At 36.3% G+C, this 26,971-nt stretch overlaps 1 protein-coding gene across 10 annotated transcripts in view; it reads left to right on the forward strand.

The window, feature by feature from the left end:
* MEF2C (myocyte enhancer factor 2C) overlaps positions 1-26,971 on the forward strand; it is a 193,236-nt gene that overhangs the window by 160,627 nt on the left and 5,638 nt on the right. For all 10 annotated transcript variants that reach the window (XM_070938788.1, XM_070938792.1, XM_070938786.1 and 7 more), the window contains 5 exons: positions 2,151-2,337; positions 4,271-4,318; positions 21,324-21,496; positions 25,194-25,323; positions 26,630-26,765. In XM_070938788.1, the coding sequence (XP_070794889.1) occupies positions 2,151-2,337; positions 4,271-4,318; positions 21,324-21,496; positions 25,194-25,323; positions 26,630-26,765 (674 nt within the window). The remainder of the gene's footprint in view (positions 1-2,150; positions 2,338-4,270; positions 4,319-21,323; positions 21,497-25,193; positions 25,324-26,629; positions 26,766-26,971) is intronic.

The following is a 26,971-nucleotide window of genomic DNA, read 5'->3' on the forward strand; positions in this document are numbered from 1 at the left end:
TCCCTATAATACTATCATATTAGCATGTACTGTAAATTGGAGCTAACATGTTCAACTTGATAGTTTACCTGACATTATCAGAAATCAAGAAGTTGCAAGCAAATTCCAGAAATTATAGCTGCTGCATGAAGAGATGGTGTCAAGTAGTTTCCACATTATACTTTCCTTAGGCTTTGTTCCAGATCAAATACTGTAGTGTAATAGTGTTGTCTTTAAAATAGAGATGGAACATAGTAGGATTTTGTTTAATGGCTTTAAATTGTAATCTGAGTCAATTGAATTGAATTCAATTGAAAAGATATTATTGACCTTGGGTCAACTACCAATCACCTCTATTGGACTATTGATCTGGTAGTAGCTGATTAAAAGAAATTGTTAGGCTAGTTTCTATAAAATACATGAGAAACAATTCATGAGGAGAAATTATCCTCTCTATGATTAAAGCATTATCAGTAAGTGATTTGCATTGTTGGTTGTTACTAAGAGTTTCTATTTTTTGTTATCTTAGATTTCACAAACTCTGGAGAGTTTTCAGCAATTTACTTTTTTTAGACGCTGATAATACAAGCTATATAAATATATTTTATTTGAAAAGCTCTTGTTCTCTTCCTAATCTTGTATGGGGTAATGTAAAGGCTTGAAAAATGGAATCACAAAGGCTGGGAGTATTAAGCTTTTTCATCCTTTTTTTCTTTCCTTGTTGACATTCATTTCCATTTAGTTACATTATACTCAATAGCACAGAAGAAAGTAAAGAGTTAATTGTGAACGAATATTATTAAATAACTAAAGACCAAAAGAACCTAAAGAATGCTATGAAATATTACTAAAGAAATTGTAATTTTAGTGGATTTTCAGAATGGCTCTTTTATTTAAAAATTAAATAACTGGAAGGTATGCCAGAGGTGAATCTCATCCCACAATTTTATCATGCTATTGGATTGCAGGCTGCACAATGTGTTTCCTAGTAATTGTTTCAACAGGGTTGCTTCTGCCTATATTAAGAAATATTCAAAATCCAAATATAATGTATAAATACAGTTATGAACAATTCTGCAATGCTGTTTGATATGCTGTCTGATTAAGTGTTCTGGTTTACCAAATAAAAAACTTTTTTCATCTGCATTAATAATGACAAATTGCAAACATTTGCATAAGCCGGCATTGCACAGAAGCAATGGTTCCAGTCAGGTTGTTTTTGGTTTTATTAAATGTTTGCAGAAAGACTTTTGACCCAGGAAGGTCAAAAGGTAAGAAGAAGTAATATCCCTCCTCCTGTGCAACACCCTAACTAGGGTCATTTGTAGTGGGAAGGGTTGAAAAAGTCAGAGGAGGGTTTCAGTCACGCAGTTGTGGCTGTCAAATTGACTTTTTCACACACACACACACACACACACACACACACACACACATTCTCTGCAGACCACCTGTCCTAAATTTTTGGAGAATTCTGTAACTTTTTAAACCATTTTTTTTTTTTCAGGAAAAGAAAGAATAGGAATTAATGGAATTCCTATTGATGAAGGATTGGTGAAAATCAGATTCTTCTCTCTATGAATTCCAAGAATAAGAGCACTGCATGAACAGAAATCCATTCAGGGAATCAGCTACCAAGTCACATCTATTTATTTCAGTTTATAAGATAAACACTATTGGTCTTGGTACCAATATATTCATAAAAACCAACTGAGATGATCAATTATGAAGAAACCAATGTTCAGCCAGTTTGCTTTTCACTGAATAATTTACAATTCATATTCATTTATCTATAATCTCTTATCATCTGCGACACCATATTAGAATGCCACTACTAAATAATATTGATTTCAATGACTGGAAAAAAACTTAATGAAACAAGGCTTGTGAAAAATAAGTGGGGCAGGAAACACCCAATCAGGCATCCTTTAATACAAAGGAAATGTGGAAATTGTAGCAAAACAGGGTAGAGAAGACATATTTTAAAATTCATCCATTGTGAGGGATTAATTTTTGCAGTGATGACAATTTATGTTCCTAACTCCTTTCTGCTTTTTTCTAACCAGAATTTATAAAACATTTGATCTTAGTATAGAATAATATATTGTATGAATATCTTGTACCTCTATATTACTCTCGTCTTTTGTTTCCCTTTTTTATTATTGTTATTATAGGCTGTTCCACCACCTAACTTTGAGATGCCAGTTTCTATCCCAGTGTCCAACCACAACAGCTTGGTATACAGCAACCCAGTTAGCTCACTGGGTAACCCCAACCTTTTGCCTCTGGCCCACCCTTCCTTACAGCGGAATAGCATGTCTCCTGGGGTGACACACAGACCACCAAGTGCAGGTAACACAGGTAAGTTTTTCCTAGTTCCATCTCTTTGCTTCAAATATAACATTTCTATATCTACAGATTGTTACTTTCAAAGCAAGAATATGTCAGGATTCTCCAAAAGTCTATTGACTACTTGCCAATATGAAAGTCACACACTTTTTGTAAAAAACAAAAAAAAACAAATCTACCATGGATTCTTCTCCAGCCTTTTCAAAAATTGAGCAAGCTTAATATACTTATAGCAGCACCAAATTCTTGGTAGACACATATCTTCTGATTACTTTTGTAGAGTAGGATTTCTTTGTGTGTCATATGTTTATTCTCTGAATGTATGTGTATGTTGATTTCATTGGTGGCTAAGATGTATCCTGCCATGGGTTCTTCAATTGTGGAGAGATTGATCCCACAATCCATACCCAGAGTAATTTTGGCAGAATTCTTTTAAGATATCAACTCTTCTCTCTCATTGCTTTTAAAGCGATAATAACTCCATATCCTAAAATGCTGGGCTTTCCAGAGGTAATCCAGCCTTAGTATTTACAACTAAATAAAATATGTTTTAAAAGGCTCTAAATACTGTAGAAACCAGAAGTAGGTAACGTAAGAAGACTATATTTGAAACATAAAAATTAGTGGATTTAATCTCCTGGACACTATTATGCAACTCCAGTTGAAAAGCATACATGTTCAGGAGGAAAGTAGTAGAAAGATTCCCAGTAGGCCACATCTTCTGATTTCTGATCTTAATCCATTTTCTCTTTTGTTAAATCTCAGTTAAAATTGTCTTAGAAAGTGAGGCTGTTAGTTTTTACTCTGTTCATAAAATTCAAAAAGCCTACTTTTATATAATAATATTAAAAGCTAGGAGAGGAAATTGGAAACAGAACTAAAGAGAGTCTAGGTCATTTGAATCTGGAGGCAAATGACCAAATGCAGCTTCTGAAATATTGTGCTTTATCATTATACACTCAGAGACACATACATTTCCATCTCAAGGCTGCATTTATTTATGTTACATTTATACCCCACCTCAATCTCATAGAACTCTTTACAGCTTTGCAGAATGCAAAAAATCATTAAAACATTTGTGGTCCAATTAATGTTATATAAAACCTGAAACCTAACAACCAGAAAACCCCCAAAACAGTCCCAATTGTCCTCTGGAGGAACTCCATCTAGGTTCCAGGTGACTCCAGAAGCTGGTGTTGATACAAAAATGCAGTATTCCTGCATTTCATCTCCCCTCTACTCCCCAAAGTAGGGAATCACCTGGTGCTTTCCTCAGAAAGATTGAATAGGACAAGCTGATTCTTTCTAATAGATGAACATGGTCCTGATGGTAGGTTGGTGCCAAACCATAAAAGGCTTTTATAGACCTTGCCCACGTGGCATCAAGATTCAAGAGAATCTAAATAATTTTACTGGCCAAATGCTGTGTTAACACAGTGGTGAGAAATTCCATTTAAGTAGAAATTAAGCTACTTTTCCTCCAATCACTTACCCATGTGTCCGCATTTCTCAGAATTTCCAAATCAGGGTGGAAGAGACAATTGAGGGTCACAAAGTTGGGAAAGGAGATGGAAAAAAATCTGTGAAATATTAATGGCTGTATACAATGACATCACAGAAATTGACAATTATTACAATAGTTCATTGGTTGACAATGTATTATAATAGTTTATTCACTATAAATTCACTCAATATTATACTGAGCTATTACCCACTGAAGCCACTAAATAATGCTTATGCTTTGAAGGAGGAATTAGATCGTTTTGTACACAGACGGGAGTCAGGGTGGCTCAAACAGCCTGATCTTTATGAAAATTCTGGTGGGCTCACCAGAAACTCCTCTAGGGCTCACATTACTTTGAGGAATAAACTGTAATTGCTGCTTGACCTTTGTGGTTTCTTCAGCTCCTCTCTCAGTTTGACTATTTTATTTGTCCTCTCCTAGGTGGCCTGATGGGTGGGGACCTCACAACCGGTGCAGGCACCAGTGCAGGTAAACAGAAGGATGTTTTATGTACCTTATTAAAATGGTTACAGACTCCACAACAGAGAGTTAGCATGAGGCCAGTCCTAAAATAACTTTATATAATGTTATTAAGACCAGAATTAGGTTATTCCTTGAAAATCCTATCCACAAGTACCTTCTCAATGTTGAGCTTTCCTTACATTTAGGCAGTCTTTTTTAAAAGGAAATCTTTTTATGTGTAGTTATGCAGATTCTTATAAGGAAGTACAACAGATAAATAAAAGAGCTGATTCAAAACTTTTCTTGGAAATTGTCACATGCAAGTATTTATGTCAATGTGTAGAAGTTTTTGGTGTTATTACAGAAAATGCTTCAGAAATTTTTAATAAGTGGATCGTTTTCTTTCCACTTTATACAAGGGAAAAATGGTTTTACTTTATATTTTTATCCTATCTTGACTTTCTGGCAACCTAAGTCAAGTGTACAAAAACAGTATTTAATGTACATAAAGGATTCTTGGGGGAAATATAACCTTAGAGAACAAAGCGTGCACACGTAACCAAAAAAAATTACCTAAGTCATCTGCCTAAACAAAGAAAGGTAGATCTAAACTACATACTATTGCCAATTTTTGCTTTAGTGGCATTTTTCATGTTATACAAACAGTCCCAAATGTTTCTCACCTTCCCTTCCTACCAATGAAAAGGATTTTAGCTCAGCAGTGATTTGCCACAATACAGCTGACTAAAATAGGTTTTTTTTAAATGTTTTAGTTTATTACCAAGATTCACACTCTCATTCAAGTGAAAGAAAACCTTCTGTGTCTACTGATATAATTGCTCCCATATTTGACTTTTTCAAAGGAAAATTTTAAGTACTGTGACTGTTGTTTTGGGCTTGACAATGTAAAATATTTTATAGTTTATAGACTTTAGTATGGTGCTTTAAAATGGGTTTATTTCTGTGGCCATAACATGTAGAATACAGCAGTTTACAATTTTCCTGATTAGTGCCTCCCACTGTTATAAAACTTGGAAAATGTTACTTATCTTGATTCTGGAATTCAAGTTACTCCAATCCTGTTTCATGTTGGGAATATCTATTCAAGATTCTTGACTTTTTTTTCCATTACAAGATTTTGAATGGAAATTGATTGACTACTAATGAGTGCCCTCTTCTGGCTTCTTAAGGCAAAGCTATTTCCATTCCCCCACCCACGCATAGTTTTAGAACAATGTAAATTTCAATGTCTGTGAAATGAGTGCTTCTTAAATGCAGGGCTCCCACAAATATCACTCATTTTGCCAGAAAGAAATTTGGTGACTTGATAAGATTAAATGATTAGAAAATGAGGCTGCTTTTTTTTTTCAAAATATGTATTGTAATATATTGCTTGGAAGTATAATAAAAAAAATTAAAAATTGCTGTAGTTGAGTATTGGTAAATAAAAATATAATTGTATACAGAACTCTGGTTCCTTTGGTGACAAATTTGAGTTTAGACCTCACTGCAGATGTGCATTCCTTCTGTCTTAAATGTGGAGTAATAAGAGTTTTGCTGTAGGGCAGAACAAGATGAGAGGTCATTATAAGGTTGAGATGTCTGCCACAGTGCCATAATTTAACAGTGCTTCTATTTTAGAGAATCGTCTTTCTCTCTCTTAAATATCAAAAGTTCTTTGTTTACCACTTTTTCATGAGGAACAGAGGCCCATGTGTCTTTTCCTGTTGCCATGTTCGAGACTAATACGATGATCCTGCTGTTGAAGTTGCGAGGGTAAACATTCTTTGTCAAATTAGAATTTTAATGCACTTGCATTTTCCTGTTGCATCTAAAAATAGTCTGCTTGCAACAAAGGACCAGAAATTGGAGATTTTTGAGATTTGCTGTAGTAATTATAAAGTGAACATACTTTTAATTGCTAATTGTGAAGCCATCAATTTCTTCATTACTTTAACAGATTACAGTATAGCAAGAAGGTGGAAATAAGGAAGGAAGGAAATTTTCTTAGGTCAGATACATACATGTCTTATTGGCCAGTTTGGATCATATTTAATAATAATTCTAAAATCATCCATCTTTGAGTGGCTATCCAAGGCATAAATAGAACTTGGGAATACTGACTACTTTTTATTATCCCACACAATTAAATACCAGAAGAGGTATTTTTAACTAAAACCAAGGCTATCTTGGGTTTGCTAGACTAAATTTGTTCAAAGGTACTCTCCAATTGGATTGCTTATGCCATGTGACAGTCAGAGTTGCCAAGAGAATGAAAGAGAACTTCCTATTTAGTGTGGAGTTGCTAAGTTATAAATATAGCCATGGGTTTGGCAACTTTCTTTTAAACCAAAAGCTTGTGTGAAGGGAAAGAATAAGATACTCTTGACCTTAAGCCAATATGCCCTTGAGCCAAACAGTCTTACAGTTACATCCTTTATCCTTGCACGCAGAAAAATATATTAGGCATCTAACCTGTAGAAGATGCAGGCCTGGTTTTTTAAAGGCTCAAACATTGAAAGTAAATATATTTTTAAATATGGCAATAAAGTAAGAAGCAAATAAGTTGGCAGTATGTTTTGAATTCAGATTGTAATCATGATCATAGGAAACATTAGTATTGGAAGTCAGAGAAAATATTAAAATACCATATGAATATTTTCAGAATGCTGAATATTATTTATCTTTACATTTCATTCATTTTTCCTCTTATGGGCTTTTTAAATAAATGCAGTGAACTATATTGTAAGTTTCCAAATAGCTATTTTATACCTGCTTGTAGACTTGATCTGTTGTATTCTCCCTGTCTGAGAATTACGCTTGTAAAGCAGTTTGGGAAGGATAATATTGGAAGAGATGTTGATAACAGTGGCTAACTGCCAACTGAAAATGAATCGGATTCCTAATCAATAGGATTGCAATTTCCAATTTGGTTCTACGTATATATATATATATAAATTTGATTTATATGCCGCCCTTCTCCGGAGACTCAGGGTGGCTTACAATGCGTTAAGCAATAGCCTTCATACTTTTGTATATTTATACAAAGTCAGCTTATTGCCCCCACAAACTGGGTCCTCATATATGTCCTCGTATATGTGTCCTCGTATATGTGTCACCTGTATCAAAAGATAGCATAAACATTGACCCCCTACAATTTGTCCACCCTGTGCCAGCCATGTTTTACTATATTTCAGGAGGCATTCTATATCTGGTTTTTTGTTGTTGTTTCAAAAAGCATTTGACAAGGGAAAAAAAAAGAGGTTTGGTATAATGTTTAACTGCAAGATTGTCTCCCTTATAGCTAGTATAATCCACCTTTTCCCAATTATGTTTGTGTGTTTCCCTTCAAGTTAGTCTTGATTCCTGGACAAGTCCTTTCAATTTTCTTGGTAAGATTTCAGAAGTGGCTTGCCATTGACTTCTTCCTAGGGCTGAGAGAGAGAGCGACTGGCCAAGATTCCCCAGCTGGCTTTATAGGACTAGAACTCACAGTCTCCCAGTTTCTAGCTAATGCCTTAACCACTACACCAAATTATTTATTTATTTATAAAATGTATAGGCCGCCCACCTTATCTCAAGGTAACTACAGGGAATGAAATTAAATTACAGGGAATGAAATTAAATGGAAGCTGAACACATTCATTTTTATTTTTTCTGTTACTCTTTAAATCATCCTTTTAAAATTCTTTCGCCACACATCTCAAAATTAAAGCTACCAAGTAAACATACGAACTACATGTAATGGAGAGCCTGACTTCAGCTGCTATGTTTTGGGTTTGGGTTTTCCTAGAAGCAAAAATAAAAACCCCACAGTAATCATATCCCATGCCAGTGGTATCCTACTCTGGTTCTACAGTTTTATGAAAAGCTACTTTCAATGGCAGAACTAAATACTTCATATGCAGAGAATCCCAGGTTCAGTTTCCTGGGAACTTCAAGTAGCATTCACAATGTCACTTGTCTTTATTCTTGGAAAGCTCCTGCCAATCAGCATTAAGGCACCACTGGACAAAGTCATGTTTTGGCTAAGGACAAGGCATGTTGCTGTGCTTAAAAGCAGGATTTAAAATATGTTACTGTAAAGAAAATACATGTTTTCCGGTGTTACAGAAGTCGAGACTGCAGAGTTTAGAGCTCAAATTTAAAAGGGGGAAGGATAACAGCATCTGATGAAAGCAAGCATTGCTACATGAAAGATGTTTCTCTTATATAAGCACTGCTGCCAGGTAAAGAAATGTCCTTCCATTGCAACATCATCTGAAATGTGTCAATGTACCGAAAGACCTGAAGTCTTTTGGAATGTGCAATTCATTGTGACAATAATTGTCCAATTTGGCCAACTTGAACTTTGAGTCTTTCTGCAAGATTATATCATGCTTATATTACACCATTCGTTCTGCTGCTTTTGGTCACACGTGGGCTGCATGTTAATTTATTATACATATTCTTCTAGCCTTTCAAACTAAATAGAAATGTAGGTAATAGCTATTTATAATTTATGGGTCTCTTGGTCAAAGGAATTCTGGGCATGCTTTCAAAATAATACAGCCAAAGGAAAAATTTGGAAAGAAAAAAGAAGGCAGCATGCCCAAATAAGCCTATCCCAAACAAGCAGAGTATGAAGCAATCAGTAGTAAGTCTTTGAACAAATCCTAAAATAATACAGGCAGCCCAAACTCATAAATATCAATGGAATGTACATCTCTTTACATTGGCAATAGCCAATCAAAACAAACTTCCACTTAAAAAAAACACCATAGGTGACTTAACATCTTTTTGCTGCCAATTAACTTATTTAGCTCCCAGTCACATATAACGCACAATCTATATAAATAAAAATCTAAATGTCTGTTTGTAAATAACCGCACATCTCCGAAAGTTCTTCACCGATTGTTTTCAAATTTTGACACAACGTTGCATTCAATTACGGGTGTGTTTATATATACCTATATTATATACATGTCACACCTGTGACAGGTAAAAACATGAAAAACATTGGAAAACATTGAAAGACATTGAAAAACAGCGCCATCTGCTGGACGTAAAACCAATATGGCAGCCTCCCAGCCCTGATTATGCTCAACAGATTTTTGCTCCTTATATTTAGACTCTCCATATTGCTTCCAAGAAACTGTGCATTTGGAAGACAGAGATGCCCGAGGGCCATATCCTGCCACCAGGCTCGGCAAGTAGGCAGCTGGCTCCCCGCCGGGAAGCCCTCACAGCCGGTGCTTCTAGGTCTGGCTCTGACCTCCCCCTTCCCGGCCGCCCCGTGAACTAGCTTCGAACCCCCATCACACCCCTCCCTTCCCTTCCCTTCTCTGCTATGCGTCACCCCGTCGAGCCCCCAGAGAACATCTATGTAGGGAGGATGGAGAGAGCCCCCGAGTTTCTGTTGTGGTGCGGAGAGCTGCGAAGGCCTGGCCTGAAAAGCTAAGGGCGATGGCAGGGGATGCAGAAGAGGCCAGGCCAGAGACAGAAATAAACAGAGAGAGAGGGAGAGAGAGACATAGAGAAATACAGAGAGATGGGGGGGAGAGACACATACAGAGATACAGAGAGAGAGGGTGGGAGAGAGAGAGACAGAGAGAGGTGGGAGAGAGAGAAACATAGAGATACAGAGAGAGGGGGAGAGAGAGACACATAGAGAGATACACGGGGGAGAGAGAGACATAGAGAGATACAGACGGGAAAGAGAGAGACATAGAGAGATACAAAGAGAGAGGGGAAGACAGAGAGGGAGGATTTTGTGGTTCCCATTGTTTTTTAGCAACCAGTTCTCTGCCGTAATCACTAGCTGGCTAGGCGTGGCTTGGGGGCTGTCATGTGACTGATGAAAGTGAGTGATGTCGAGTTGGCCACGCCCACCAAATGTTTGTGGAGAGTTTGAAACTTCAGCCTCGCTCTTTTAGCCCAGCGGAAGCACCAGACTGGGCCACAGCAACACGTGGCCGGGTACAGCTAGTACAAAATAAGTTCTTATGTATTCATAAAGTTTACTGGATACACCAGAAGCAACTGACACAGATATGTTGTTGCAAATAGTGAAGCAGTCCATTAAATAACAGAAGCATAGTACAAAGTATGGACACATTACTTTTTATTATGGAGGATCATATAAACGTATTATCTTATTAAAGAGATGCAACACCCACTCAGCCTCATGCTTAGAAGAAATCTGCTATGATTGGATGGTGCCAACGCCAACACATTATACAAAGCAAAGTTTGGTGTTACCTAGCCAACTACTTCTACAGATCTAATCAAATCCCCCCCTATGTTACATATATCTGCATGTTTGTTGAATTGATATGTGAAAGTGATACACCTAGATAAGTAAAACCATGTTGAAATATATATATATATACAGTTATAAATAGGTCCTTAGAAAGCTGACTGTTGAAATGTTTAGTATAAGTTACATTTTCTTTAAATGGATTATTTAATTTGAGCCTTCATGTGAACATGATAAACAACAGAATAACTTTTTATTGCCTGCAAATGCAAGAAAACCTTTAGGGAAGATTAACTCCTGCTTTGGGAAAATGTGCCTCTTTCCATGGTTCCTACTTTGTTTGCCATTATTTTCTTTAAAAATGTTCCCAGTCTTATCCTCTCTAATTTACAATGTCTCAATATTTATCTTTATACAATGATGGATTGAAAGACTAAATCACAGAGCCAGTAATGAGAATCTGTTCTTTTAAATGAGTCATAGTCTTTCCAAGGTGATTTTTGGGGGAAGATGAAAAAAAGAATGATTGACTTTTCTCTTCTTAAATAACAAGCAATTAAGTACATTCTCATAGGAAACCCACACTCAAATGAGAACTTTTCAGTTGCTGCAATCAGTTCTTTCCCCATGCTATTGTTGAGGTGACTGTGGTATGCATTCATTTTGCATGTGACAATTTGTCCTTTTATTCTGAGAAAAAGTATTAGGAAGTATTAGGAAGTATTGCAAATCAGCAAACATCTGGATTTCAACATACCCTCAAGTATTGAAAGAAATAGTTGAAACTTCTGGATTTGGTATAGAACAAAGTGTAGAATGTAAAACAAGCCATGAGTTTTAACTCTTTGGAGTGAAGAGTCTAGCTTTTATTCTAAAATCTCCAAACAGTATTCAATTAAATTAATTTAAAAAATAAGTTAAAAGTTCAAACATGTGCTACCTTAAAAAATAGCTAGCTGGCTTCTAAGTGTCATATGTCTTGTAAGCAGCCTTCCTTTTGGTGCTTGTTAAAACTTATAGATTAAAACAGATAGAAATTTAGCAGTTTTGTGACCACGTCTGATCAGGGTTTATTTAGATGATTAATTTTACCCTGGCTTTCTGTTTTAAAAGGGAAAAAAAAAAACCAAGACTTTATATTAGAGAAACAATTGATTTAAAGCCACTACTAAAAATAAATGAATAGTATACATATTTCTATAAAATAACTATCTGGATCTTTTATCCAGTGTGCAATATCAGTATATCCTAATGTTATGCTTCATAATCCAACAACATAAGGGAACTTTATATCTAGTCCAACGATGACTCTACCATGACCAGCTAGTTGCCAGTGGAAGTTCACAGTAAATCATGAGCACATTATAAGCCTGATATTCATGTTCCTTGGCTACTGGTGGTACTCTCTCTCTCTTTCTCTCTCACTCTCTGCATTCATGCTTGCTTTATCTTTTATGAACTAATCTCCTTTGAAGCCACCTCAGTTGTAGTCTGAGGTGCAATGAAGGATTACTTTATTGTCAATAGTATCTCATCATTCATCCTATTAACCTCAAAACATTGAATGTATTTAAGAGACACTATTAGGCAATCAGTGTTCTCTCTAGCTGACCAGCAGAAAATTGCAAAAAACATTCCTTCGATGCCCCATTCCCTAACATAAGGCAAAAAAAAAAAAAAAAACACCTAAAATCTCTCCCCATGTTTTCTCTATATGTTATGAGTGCGTTTTTATTTTATCATTCTACAACATGTTGACCAGGCCAGGGTTTTTTTTTAACATTAATTTTTTTAAAAAAATCCTATTGAAAACTGTGATAGTAGCATGATTTTCTTAGCAGTTACAACTGGTTATAAATTGCAGTATGAAGCTTCTGTGTGGGAGGAGGTTAGAATAATGGCTCTGTTGGTCCCAGAGGCTGCAAAACAAGGTGAAGGAAGAGATGAGTCTTCACACTGTTTAAATAAGCAGAGAAATCAAGCTGAGCTGCTTTTTACAGAGATAGTGAAACTGACTAGAAGAATTAAATAGGTCTCTCTTAAGCGACCGGCAAAATCTACTACAAATGAAGGTGGGTGAAGCTAGAATTTCTGCAAAGTTCCAACATTACCAATTGCAAAACAGAAGTTTTACGATTTGAACTGTACCACAACCATTTTGGAAATAAGTTGTTGAAACTTGTTGTTGACAGTGAAGTTATTGACAGTGTGGAAACCCAATTCTATAGTGCAAGTGCCCATGTAGAGGGCCCCAGTGGAAAAAAAGTAAATTTAACTTCACATAATTCATAATTTTATACCGCTTATTTCCCTCCTTTGCCAAACTAAATGTCCACCCAATATTGTAATGTCTCTTTTTATTCCAGTCAGATTTTTTTCCTTTTTTACATTTCACCAACACTAATTAATCTTATTCATTGGCACAGAAGTTATAGGGATGCTGCAATAGTCGTAAGTGTGAAAACGTTCATAAGTCACTTTTTTCAGTTGTAACTTTGAGCAATCCCTAAATTAACTATTGTTCATTTACCTGCACTATGTTTAGATTTGCTTACACTTAACAGAAAAGCTTAACCGTGCAATAAAGCTGCATCCGTTACAGTAGAATACCAGCTTTTAATCTCTTGATTTTGATACTCAAGATGCTTAAAACTATAGCCATTAAACAAAAATCAAAACTGGACATCAGAAATAATACTTCTAAGTACCTTGTTTAATTAATTAAATGTAATTACTGAGTTGACTGGTTAAGAGGAAATGAGGAGCCAAGGATAAGCAAGATAATATAATAGTTATGGTTAAAAAAAATTTTTTTTTTTGCTGAGTGGAACAAATAAATCAATACAATTTGTGCTCAAGATATAGGAAATAAAAGGTTTTCTTGCACCCTAGCAGTACATTTCTCCAATTCAGAAACCATTAAAAAAAACTATCAAATATAAATTTCATAATCTATGTGAAGGGATTACAGAGCTAATATTGACTACATGCAACATCCACTCTAGGAATAAAAAATCTAAAAATGACAGAATCCTGATTGTGCAATTAAAGTATGAATATATTTGCTTTTGAATGCTTCTAATATTAGCAGTCTCTACAAAGTCCTTTTCTGTTACCAAATAAGCTGATGTTTTCACACCAGCATTTCCCTGTCCATTGTACAGATAGGTTAATGACATGGATAAATTAAAAAATAGGTCCAGTATAATTCACATAGCCTAGATACACTGAATGATTATATCTAATACTTAAAAGTAATATCAGATATGTTCCTTGTTCCTTCATATGTATTTGGAAATCAGATATAGGGCAGCACAGTGGTTAGAATGCAGTACTGTAGGCTTAGTCTGTTGACCGCCGACTGCCAGTAGTTCGATTCTCACCAGCTCAAGGTTAACTCAGCCTTCTATCCTTCCGAGGTCAGTAAAATGGGGACCCAGATTGTTGGGGACAATATGCTGACTCTGTAAACTGCTTAGAGAGGGCTGTAAAATATAAAGTATAAAAGTCCAAGTGCTATTGCTATTTGGGCAATGTTCCTGTATATTTAAATGATCCTATGCACAAGGATTGGCAGTCAGAAAATGACTAACATTTTCATTTACTGAATGCTAATCTTCATAAAACCAGAACAGTGTCACTCAACTCATTGGGAAAGAAAACCACCAAAACCTTCATTTCATGGTGAAATGAATTGAATATAGAATGCCACATCAAAGTAGGAGCAAATCATGTGGAGAGGTGGGTGGACTCAACCCCGGTCAGCTGACTGATTACATGCCTGCCCAGCATTTGTTACTAGCCAAACTATTTCAATAAACATTTTGGTAAATCTTCAGCCACATTTTTTTACAATGTTCTGTTCATCATTTCCACAAGCCAGAAAAGTCACATCAGAGAGCCATTGCTTGCATCTCTAAAACCATGACAAATCCGTGGTGCCCAATCTCGGCTAGCATCTGTTTCCAAGAGCAAATTTACCATATCTATTCTTCAAATGTTACAGATGAGGTTAATTGAGGGTGATTATGCTTTAGCTATGCAATTTAAATGCCCTCGTGTGATGTAGTGAGAATCCTACTTATAGCTGATAAATTGCCCAGTCATCTCTATAATTTTTTTTTCCAAAGTTATGTTTAGCTGTTGTTCCATGACTGAAGATGTCCCAACATCAAAGCTCATAGAAGACTATAGCAGGACAGTAACAGCCACGTTGAATAAAAAATACCCAAAGTCTGTGTAAATAGAAGATAGAGATCCAAGATAATTTTTCCCTAGCAAAATGGATCTAACCCCTTCCTGATCCTCTTCTCATGTAGAATGTAGAAAACTTAGCCTACAAATACATCCTTTAGAATTGCTCAATAATGCAAAGGTTGTGATTAAATGCAAGTCCCACAAAATTATTTTTACACCATCAATATATCTTTTATGCCATACCTGGCTTAGTCTGCTCCCAGAAACGCAGCACTGAAAGGCCATTAGTGCAATAATGTGGGGATCAGAAATGACTTTTTAAAGATTTTTTCTTTTTCTGGAAGAGTATGCTTCCACTTGGGCCTTCCTCTGCAATTTCCACTCTCCACTAAGTTAATGTACTTCAATAGACTTAAAGATATAATACATAGTAGAAACCTTCAGTTAGTTTAGCAGCAAGTTGCATTAAAGACGAAGGAATTGTATGGTTTTCTGGATTGCCCTAGCCTAGGTTGTAGTTGCTGTTTTACTTTGTAATTCAAAACATTGTTCTATTTTATTCTGGGTTTTTTTTTTTTAAATAAAAGAACATTGTGGCAAAAACAATAAGCATCTAACATTTGATACTGGTTGTTCTTCCAGGAATTCACAAAGATATGCATGCAGTTGCCTTTTATGCTTCTGGTTGGTTTGATATGGTGGCTCACTCTTTCTGTTCATTATTATGTTAAACCCAGAAGTGTCGTAGGTTAAATTAAAATACAAAACAAAACAGCACTATCCAAACAGAAAAGACAGTTCTCTAAAGCTTTGGGGAATCCCAAGATTTGCCAAGCAGTCTTGAAGAAAAAAAATTACCTAAAGGATTTTTTTAAACTGCAAATAGCACATTGTTTTGGAATGATGACTTAATATGGATAGAGAGGGAGCTGGGATAGGGAAAAGGGACAAGTTTGATTCTCCAGAATCCTGAACATGGATGTACCACATGGCAACATTTTAAGGTAGACCATCCTTGTATGGCTGGTTGGAGGTCAACTAGTCCAAGCCCCTGCCAATGCGGGAATTCTCATACCATCCACAACAAATGGCTGTCCAATCATTTCTTGAAAACCTCCTGTGATGGAGCCCCTATGAAGCATGTATAGACTGCTCCACTGCTAAATAGCTATCACAATCAGGAAATTTGTCCGTATTTAAAATATGGATCTCCGGGTCAAGCTTCTATCCATTGGTTCTTGTCTTACCCTCAACTGCTGTAGAGAATAAATCTAGACCTTCTTTGGGTAACATCCATGCCTACGAGGAAGACTGCTATCATATCTGTCCATGATCTTCTCTTTTTAAGGCTAAAATATACCATGTACCTTTAAACACTCTTTGAATGATTTAACCTTAAGAACTCTCTTCCATAAAAATTGAGATCTTTTGGTATGTGTGTGAGTGTGTATGTGTGTGTGCACACTCATGCATCCGTGTGTGTATTTTATATAAATATAGCCCATACCTTCTCTTGTACATTATTACTTAGGCTTCCAACCTCAGAGCTTTATGTCTCTTGCTCAGGAAATAGGTCAGGTTGGGCTTTTCTGGAGGACTATGTATTGTTCCCTTACTTAGCAAAAACTCATTTTAAAACCTCTCATCTATTCTCCAAATAAGATAGGCATGAGCATTCATTTGGGGGGTGGGGGGGGTGTTAGACTACATTCCATTTCATTTCTCCTTATCAGTGTTATTGGTTTCTACAAAGGACTCCTAGGATATTGGATGAAAAAGTGGCTACTTGCTCGAATACAACACTTAGCAAGAAATAGACTTCTTGTTTTTAAACATCATTTACTCAATAAAATCAATAAAACAAAAAGTAAGTTCTTGTAATGGTCTGGGAAAAGAAATCCCCAGTGATCGCTGGTGTTTTTAGAGCCTCTTGGCTGAGAAGTGTATGTCCCTCTCAAACTTTTACTTCTCCATTAGCAGCAGCATTGTTATTATGCACTGCAAGTTATATCCATAACATTGAATGTATTCCATTTCAACAAATACATGGCTTTTAATCAAATAAAATATAAAGCAAACTAGTTCTCCATTTCATCTGGTCCTTATTTTCTCCTAATTTATAATCAGGAAATCCATCTGTACATGGCATATAATTTTCCCTCTTTCTAGTGGCTTGTGGGACATAGCATTGTGCACACAGTTGCATTTAAATTGATAACCGTCCAGGCAAAGTGTAATTTTAAAGGATAGGCTAAAGAAAGGTTTAATCTCTATATTAGAAGGACTGAGTCTTGTTGCTGCTGGGTTTTTCCTTTGCCTCTGAATTTAACAGAGACTTTCAGGGCATTTAACTTTTAAGGTGCCTCAGTTGAGGCCAGAGCCTTTAACAGAGGATGCGGTTTAAGCATCCAGATTAAATGCAGACTCCCCTCTGCTACAGGCCACATGCATGTATTCATCATGGATTTTCAAATGATGGGTTTATATATCATTGGTTTTGAGTCTACAGTCTTACATTCCAGGATCCATCCTCTGCCAAAAGCGTAACGATTTGGTGGCTGGAAGGAGAAACAGTCATTATATGGCTCCAAATTGCCAGCTGGCATAATGTGCCAAGAACAGCAGAAATCCACTGGTAAAGAGAAGATTGCAATCACTCTTTAAAATAATTTGATGCTCTAAAAATATAAATGCAGGAAATGTCATCACGTTTCAAAATATTTTACGATCATGGATAAATACATAAAGAATTACATGACTGGTATCTGTAAGTGGCACAGTCTAAAAATGATGGGAAGACATTACCAGTGTTAAGCTATATTATACGAACTGCTTTAATTTAATATATTGGTGGGTTTTAAGGGAAAACAAGTATCTTCCCATCATACCCTTTATTTCCTTTTCTTAAAAAGAAACACATAGAAGTGAGACTGATACAGAAGTTAGATTATACAGACAAGCATTTTTATACAAGATAAATTGTATATTTGCAGGCATATTTATATGCATATAAAAAAGAATTCTGTACTGAACAACATACTGAACAATTGATCGTTGTTGTTTTACTTATTGATTAGATTTATATCCTACTTTCATCACAAGCATATTGTATGATATAATAAAACAGTTTTTAATTTCTTATAGCAAAACAAGCAATCCATTGCAAATGTTAATGGACATGTTACTTTATGTATTATGTACAATATATGTTATATAAGGGTAGAATATCTGGGAGCCCTGGGCCTCCTTTATCTTTAAAAAAAAATCCTAACTATTCTTGTTACAGTTTACTGTCACTGGACACAGGGATTATGTTCTGTGCAAGTCCAAAGTATTAACTGTAGTGTAATCTTGATTAGTTTTACAATGTTCAGAAATAAGTCCTATTCTAATGAATTGAGTTGCTTCCTACTGTAGCGTAAGAAAATTTAAAACAAATCTATGCTATTGTGTTTTGCATTATATTTATTTACACGTTTTGTGTATACCACTGAGTCTGTAAGCAAGTGAAGTATATAAGTTGGTGATTTCATGCTATGGTGCCACTTTTTATATACATTTTGTTTTCAGTAATACTATTGGTATGGCATGTTTAAACCATGCCTCTAAAGGCCATTATTTCAGTGGCCTTCAAAATGGGATCTTAAAGAGTTCCAGGGAGTTATTGTGATGTTAGTATAGCAGGTGCCCTTTTCGGTTACTGACACTGCAAGAAAATGAAACGCTCTCAAAGAAGAGAATTGAAAAGCCACTGCCCTGGTGAATAAGTTCAGTTGCTCCCTTGTTTCCTCTTCCTCTTCCTCTCCTCCTCCTCCTCCTCCTCCTCCTCCTCCTCCTCCTGGTGCTGAGAAAGTCTGCTTAATTGCAGTGCTGTGCCAGCATTATCATTGTGATTATTGCAGTTTCAAATGGGAAGCAGCACTGCTTCTGAAAGCACCAAATTAGCACAATGTGAAGATGCCTGTATGTCAGGATGTAAAGCTACAAGTGCAGAGATGACATGAAGGGGTGTGTTCAAAATCAGAACCAACTCCTGCTGAACTCAGCATTCAGGATTAGGCTCCGAAAGGGGAGGAAGGGATTGAGGATGAAGCATTTCAGAGGCTTCTGAGTCCTCCTCCGGTTTGTTTTCTCCTTCTTCTTTCTTTTCTGGAAATTATAGCCTTGCTGCACTTTCTTTTGTTTCAAAACAAAAAAGCCTAAAGTGGGGGAATAAAGTGAGTCAAGCTAAGCAGAATTCTATTGCATTTGTCCATAAAGCAGCCCCTTTTATCATGGTTTGCTTTGTTCTTTCTTGTTCTATTTCCCTCCCCACCACCACCTCCCCAGCAATATCATCTGACGTTGGTTTCTTTCTTCTGTGTAACAAGCATTTGGTAATATCCAGTTAAATATTCAATACTGTACAACCAGCATACAGAATCCAATCAACCTCTCGCCTCAGGTAGCTCAGATTTTTCTCAAGGTCACCAGACTTTCTGTTAGGAGCCTAAAATATTAAAAGAGCAATGTCGAGGAGTCTTATTGTTTATATTATCATCCCATTCTTTTTTAAGTGTGCTGTTTCTTACTTATCTGCACAGCAGACTTGTGGTGCAGGTTGGATGGCCACAGTGAACTTCATAGCTGAGTGGTGATTTGGACTGAGATGCCTTGGTTTTCACGCACATCCTTCATTCACACATAGAGAAACATAATTCAATTTGTCTGTTGAGTATAGAGAGATACAAGAACAATGGATCTTTTTTGAGACAATCTACCGTGTTTCCCCAAAAAGAAGAGCCTGTCTTATATTTTTTTTTTGAACCGCGAAATAAGCGCTTGGCCTTATTTTCGGGGAGGTCTTATTATTTTGGGGCACGTGGAGCAAGGTGGGTCTCCTCTTTCCATTTTACCTGATTTCCAGCTCTGTGTTTAAATATTTTTGGGGAGGGCTTATTTTCGGGGGGAGGCTTATTTTAGCGCATGCACTCAAAAGCCCGATTGGGCTTATTATCAGGAGATGTCTTATTTTTGGGGAAACAGGGTATGGAGCCAGAGTTGCACCATCTAAGAGTTAGGAGTAGACGGTAACAGGTAAAGAAAATACAAGTTTTGGAAGTATAAAAAAGTTCATGGGTGTGTAGAAACCAAGACAACCCCATTAAGTTGAATACTGAAAATGGACCAGTGGCTGGAGGGAGAAGAGTAAACTGGAGGCAGGGGAAATGGATTGGAATCTATTTGAAAGTTGATTTGGTTAGGACATTATGTTGTTTTTATTGTTATATAATGTAGTGTGCAACTTATAAAAAGTTTTGTATTTTAATTGCAGTTGCTTTTGTTCTTATTTGGATGCTTCACATGAAGCATGGATAGGCAACAAGAGACTCTAGAAAGGTGTGCAACCCTTAGACTTTCTCTTTTGTTTCCCTCTCACCACAATGACTGAAAATTGGAGGAATGAATACTTTAATGTAAAATAGGCATACAGGTAGTCCTCAACTTATGATCACAATTGAACCCAAAATTTCTGTTGCTAAGCAAGACAGTTAAGTGAGTTTATCCCATTTTATGACTTTTCTTGCCACAGTTAAGTGAATCACTGCAGTTTAAGTTAGGAACACAGTTGTTAAGAGAATCTGACTTCCCCTTTGACTTTGCTTGTCAGAAGGTCACAAAAGGTGATCCCATGATCCCAGGACACTATGACTATCATAGATACATGGCAGTTGCCAAGCGTCCAAATTTTGATCACGTCACCACCATGGGAATGCTGCAACAGTTGTAAGTTTGAAAATGATTATAAGTCACTTTTGTCAGTGCGAAATTTTGTCAATTTCAAACGGTCACTAAACAAATGTTTGTAAGTCAAGGACTACCTGTAATCTAGTCCTGAAACTCTCACAATAGTCCTCACAACTCAGCAAAACCAGAATGTGTTTTAATCTGGCCATGTGCATGGTACAGTTGCACTCAATTTACATATCATACCACCCATTTCAGAGATCGCCATGCAAAATATAGTAAAGTGTGTATGTGGCTCCAAGCCATCAAAAGGTAGCCCACTCCTCTTGTACGGCTTAATCAGAGGATTATCAAAATACAAATTTGAAAATTAATAATCATGCAGACCTGTTGTTCTGCATGTTACTTAATCTAAAGTTTCACAGAGCAATAGCATGATCACCATTATCTGATTGTCCAGATATAATTTAATTACATGTAGATGTAGGTTAATTACCTTTGCGAGTTTATTTTAAAATATTGCAATTCATGCAATACTTGTCACTTAGGATGATGAGAGGTTATTGAAGCAACTATCACAACCAATTAACTTCTATTTTGCTACTTTTATTGTTTTTTTAAAAAGTTTCCATCCCACTGGTTCATCAGACACCACCTTCCTTTTCTAAGCACCTTGAGTATGTAACTCCCCAAAAAATCTTAGCCAACTTGGGGAATGCTAGTATGGGTTTTTAGAACAATTGGTACACACATATTGACCTTATTGAAAAGAAGAACAATATTCCCTGAGGATATTTCAGGGTTAATCTACATACTTAGGAATCCATTGTTAAACCTGCATTTGTTTGCCTTTCTTTGCAAAATGAACAGGGAATGGGTATGGCAACCCTCGCAACTCCCCAGGTCTGCTGGTCTCACCTGGCAACTTGAACAAGAATATGCAAGCAAAGTCTCCTCCACCCATGAATTTGGGATTGAATAATCGTAAACCAGACCTCCGAGTGCTGATCCCTCCGGGAAGCAAGAATACAATGCCATCTGTGGTAATGCATTATTTTCTTCCTTTTCCTTCAAAGGTTAACAAAGGTTCCAGTAGCCTTTAGATTAACCTAATGGCAGGAAATTACTTGCTCAAGAATATTATTCAAGGCTCTCGTTCTTAAACTGAAAGGGTTTCCAGCCAGATTTAGTTCAAAAATGAATAGATTGATGCATTAAGTCTGCACTGATGAAAAAAACAAATTGGTTTGTTAATCAATTTAATGAGCTCTCTAAAAATTTACCAAGCAGCTTTTGCCAATTGTCACTCTCCAGACATAAGTTGACATTGCCCTTCCCCCTATTTCCAGCCAACATGCCAAAGGCTGAGGATTCTGGGATTTGCAATCCAAATATAGTTTGACAGCACTTGTTAGGTGTGACTGGGGATTATTAAATTAAAATTATTTTCAGATAGTTTGCACGATGGTTTGGCAATATTCTTAATAATGCACTATAGGAATGGAAAGCAATTTTCCTGTAGTTTCACTGGGATGAGATTTGGAGGTATTGCTCCAGATAAATTCATGGCAGAATAAATACTAGCAACAATCAGTATCCTACCCAGATTCAACCTTCCTTCAACCAAAAATTGCTACAAAGGTCTAATATTATACTTATTTCTTTAAAAAGTTAAGGAGGTTACTTGAAAACAACAAGCCATGATTTTAAAAGAAAAAGCTTTTAATAGAGCTGATTTATTTTAACCTATTTGTCAGTTAGGGAATGGCTTCCACACAATAACTGATTATATATACATTATTCAGTTATTTGTCTTTATTACCCTTTTAATCAACCTCAAAATTATGTGGGTGTACTTTTTTCCATAGTGACAGTTCAAGGATATGAGATTCACATCTTCAACGTTTATGCAAAAAATGAGAAAGAGTTGCCCTCAATGCACTTAATGGACTTTGTAGTTGGTTCAGACAAAGTTCAGAAGAAGAACGGAGGCAAAGTGCACTATGCTCAGAATGATTGCAGCAAACCCCGATGTCTCACTGTAGCTTCCATATAAGTCGCAAGAGAGGATTCACATTTCCTTCTATTTCTAGAGCTCTTCAGAACAGGAAGTGCTTAGCTTCTCTGTGCAGTCTGGCCCCTTGCTAGGGAAATCTATACGTCTGCATGTGCTTTCACAGTATTTCACTGTTTCTGTGCTGTGACTGAACTAGGCACACATCCTTAGCTATTAGGGTTTGGAGGCAAGGACATTTTGACCAGATGTTTTTACGTATTTTTATTAGAAGTGTGTGGGAGAGAGGATTTGATATAAGTGATACCTGCCACTTAGATAGAAGCAGCTTAAAATCATATGCAATAAGTGAATTAAATTCATAAAAATATTGTTAAGTGTTTTCAAACATCCCATATTTAATATTTTGTAATGCTATTACTTTGCTGATTGCTTTTCCTATTCTCAAGAGCTGCCCATTTTATATAAAATTTCAGCTTGTTCCTAGGGGAAAGGCAACCATTTATAATACTCTGAATCAGGGAACAAACCAAAGCTTCAATTCCTTGTAAACTTAATTAGGATTTGTCTCCTTTAATTCAATAAGGCTTGGTGCAGATAAGATAGAAATGAATTTTACAAGAATTGTATTTTGACAAAAATCAAAACAATGCACTAATCTGAATCTGGAATTTATGTTCAAATGATGAGACTTTTATGCCATTTTGATTTCCGAGTGCCACTACTATAGCCAGTTTTTTCCCAATTGCATTTTTAAAAGGTTGCTGTTCTCTGTGATTTCATAGTTTCTTTTATCACCATATATAGTGTTTTGAAGCTATGCTTTGACATCATACGAAAACAGTACTTTACATTTTAATTGAAACACAAAGTAACAACCTGAAGAAGTATATCTTTACTTCTGCAACTCTGAAGCCCAAAAGTTACATCTTACAACAATTATAAACAGCATTTTAATTAAAACATTTCTTCATTAGTAACGTTATCATGCCCTGTCCACACACATTAAACAGCTACATTGTCCTTGTGCATTAAACCCGTATCTTTCACCATGAAAGCATATAGAAGGTTACTTTTCCATATAATCCTTAAAAATGGGGCTGTTTGAAAAACAACTCTGATAAGAAATACTAGGTAATGCCAAGGATACTGCTCTATCTAAATCAAATTGACAACTATTTTAAACAGTTCTGTGATAAAACTACCAGCCTGATGCATTTATGCATCCATTTTGTGGTTTCCATTTGGCTAAAACCCATCAATACAACTATCTCTTCTTGAAGGAATAGGAAAACATCTCCATCAAATGTTTTATTTCTAGGAACATCTAAACTAGTAATACTTTCCAAGTGGTCATCTGATTGGCAAGATATTTTGCAACAATGATGTCATTGAGTATGAGTTGCAGATGGAGTCATGATTAGGAAAGCAAAAACATGGGTGTGATACCCTTAGATTAATCTTCATCTCTAAGAGAAAAAGGAAGAAGCTAACCAGGACTTTACCTTCTAAACATAGGAATTTAAATAATGTTTAATGAGATTATATTAGAGTACGTAACTTGCTTGATAGCCCATTCTACTGTACAGTGTTGTGAAACTAGGCCTTCTTGCATTGGAAGCAGGAGGCTTTCTAATATTTGCTTTTGCTAATTATTCATCCTCCTCTCTCATGCTATCAGTCTGAGGATGTTGATCTGCTTTTGGTAAGTGGGGATAATGTTTATTGAAGACAATTCATTTGCCTTTCCCTACTGACTTGGCAGCTGAAATATAATGGAACTTTTCTTCAAAAACAAATAGAAGTCTATCCCAACTATTTTCTAAGGCTTGAAAGTTGTTTGAAAGTCTTGTATTTAATTGCTGTAAAGCAACAATTTTAAAAAGGTTGGATTTAGCGTTCTTTCAGTAATGTCACCTTTGAATGCCCAAACATTTTAATGTTTCTATTAAATGGTCTATGCCTTTAAATTTCCAATCTTGATTTGTACATGTTAAGAGTCCCACAGTAAGAAAATACAGGGTAAAGGTATATTTAATAGTATCTTTCATATAAATTTCAGCATTTTTAAGAATGAAGTGACCATAGCACCATCTGCTGGAGAAAATAGAACATGCAGTATGCATATTCATCATCTAACTTGCCTATTTTAAGCATAGGCAGCCAGTTCATCTAAGGAGGTCTGTGTATATAAGCAGGCTTCTGCACTTATCCCAAATTGTAATAGAAACCACAGAAAAGTCATGTATCATGAGCATAATTTGGTTGCTTTCAACAGTTAATCCTCTACTAACATCTGGCATAACTCATCCTACTTGGACACTTTTTTAAAGCGTCCATGGAACTGAACTGGGATGATGGGGTAGCATCATATTTTTAGTAATATTTTCAGGCAATTTTTTTCAAACCTAAATGATTACACATTAAATATTCTTATCCTCCTAGTCTGACTGCTCCTAATGTATATGGAGGGGAGGAGAAAAATCTTATATGTTTGGTAACCTAGGAGATTCTGATTTAATGAGTTACTATGGTGACAACTGGTCTCTTGAAAAAATGATAAATCATGGGATTGGCAGAGTTCATAAAAGCGACATGATAAATGATTAATGTAGTGAAATCTGTATGCAATTTTGTACCATAGGAACAAATCCAATCTCTAAGTATAATTTGTTTCAAATGTTTTCCATCCTTCCATTAATATGTTTATTTTACTCATTTAAAAGAATCAAAGGATAAATAACTCTCAGTCTGCTCAGTCATTGGCTACTCCGGTGGTTTCCGTGGCAACTCCTACTTTACCAGGGCAAGGGATGGGAGGATACCCATCAGCCATTTCAACAACATATGGTACCGGTAAGTTTCCACATAATTCTGAGCTTTATACATTAAATAAGAAAAAAGCCAAATATTCACATACAAGATAGCCCAAATAGTTATGAATGTGATGCTTGTGGTAATATGAAATGAAACAATATGTAGAATCCTGTCTCATTTTTGTTGTGCATCATAACAAGAATTGCTTTTAAGTGGCTTAAGAATCACTCATTCATACTTGACAGTTGAAGAGCCACTTAAATTTCCCTTACCAGAAAGTGCTTTGACATTCCCACTCTCATAATTAATTGATGCCTGCTGGCATGATGTAGGTATAACTTACCTGCATCATACACTTTTGAAAGAGCAGAAATGCTTCCATGCCTACCCGAACTGCAGACTCCACAGTGTCTTATTTGTACATCGGTGTGACAATCCATTTGTACATCAAAAAGACATGATAGAAAACAATGATGATGACAAGAGGGCATACCACTCCAAAACTATCTATTGTATAATAGGCAGGGACTAGCAGAGCCAAGAATGGTTGCACCTAATCCTTATCTGGAAGGGGAAGGCATTTTCCAGTTCAGGGTCCTCCCAAAAGTTGAAGCCCAAGTATCCCCATCCTCCGTTGACTAGGGCTCTAAAACCCAATGTGAGTCTGGCTAGTCTGGAGGGTACACAGTGCAAAAACTGAGTTGTATACCATTTTTTCACTTACAGGCTTAAATGTGTATTCAAGGTTACTATGACCATGAGAACATAGTAACTAATTCACCCCAGAACCTAAGGTTGCTATTTCCAAGAATCCAAGGCTAATCTAATGTTGATTGCACTTTACAGTAATCTCCCTTAAAGCTCACATATTTGGCCCATACTCAGTATCAAGGTGAGGAACCGTGGTCCTCCAGTAAGTACTAATCTAGAGTGCCCAGCATCCATTGCTATGCAGGGCCACATAATTGGGAGTTGTTGCCCAGAAATATCCGAAGAGTCATAGGTTTCCCATTCCTTGCAAGTAAGCTGACTTTGTAGGCTGCATTTTTTGGTGTTGTTAAATGTGTGCTAAAAGTATTATAAAACTTCACAAACTGAAAGTTCACCAGGAACCAGAAAATCATATATTTAGCATTTATATCCTGATAGTAAGCCGAGTTTATGCACTTGCATGTATCAGCCTATTGTGCTCACATTGAGTGGGGAAGAGAAGAGAATGCCTTTAATACTACAACTGCAATAGATGTTACAATGCCTTATTAACCGAATATGAGAGAATTTGTTCATAGTTATTGAACTCTTCTTAATTTTGAAATTGTTTTTTTTTATATATTCTTGCATTCAGAGTATTCGCTAAGTAGTGCAGATTTGTCATCATTGTCTGGCTTTAACACAGCCAGTGCTCTCCACTTGGGTTCAGTAACTGGCTGGCAGCAGCAACATCTACACAACATGCCACCATCTGCCCTCAGTCAATTGGGGTAAGTCAGAATGCAAAGCATCATGTTATTTTTAAAAGACCTATGATACCTCTTTCCTTTTCCCCCCATCCCCCCAAATAACCCTATTTTTGGTTATATAAGTGTTTGGAGAAGAGAGCTCAGAGTTTCTAGTACCCCAGAAATAGGGGTGAAATTCACTTACCTTCCTTACCGGTTTGCAAATGTGCACACACTACACGCACACT

The sequence above is a fragment of the Pituophis catenifer genome, unplaced genomic scaffold (assembly GCF_029215685.1).
Source record: "Pituophis catenifer annectens isolate HBS135680 unplaced genomic scaffold, rPitCat1.0.hap2 SCAF_2, whole genome shotgun sequence".
Lineage (NCBI taxonomy): Eukaryota > Metazoa > Chordata > Lepidosauria > Squamata > Colubridae > Pituophis > Pituophis catenifer.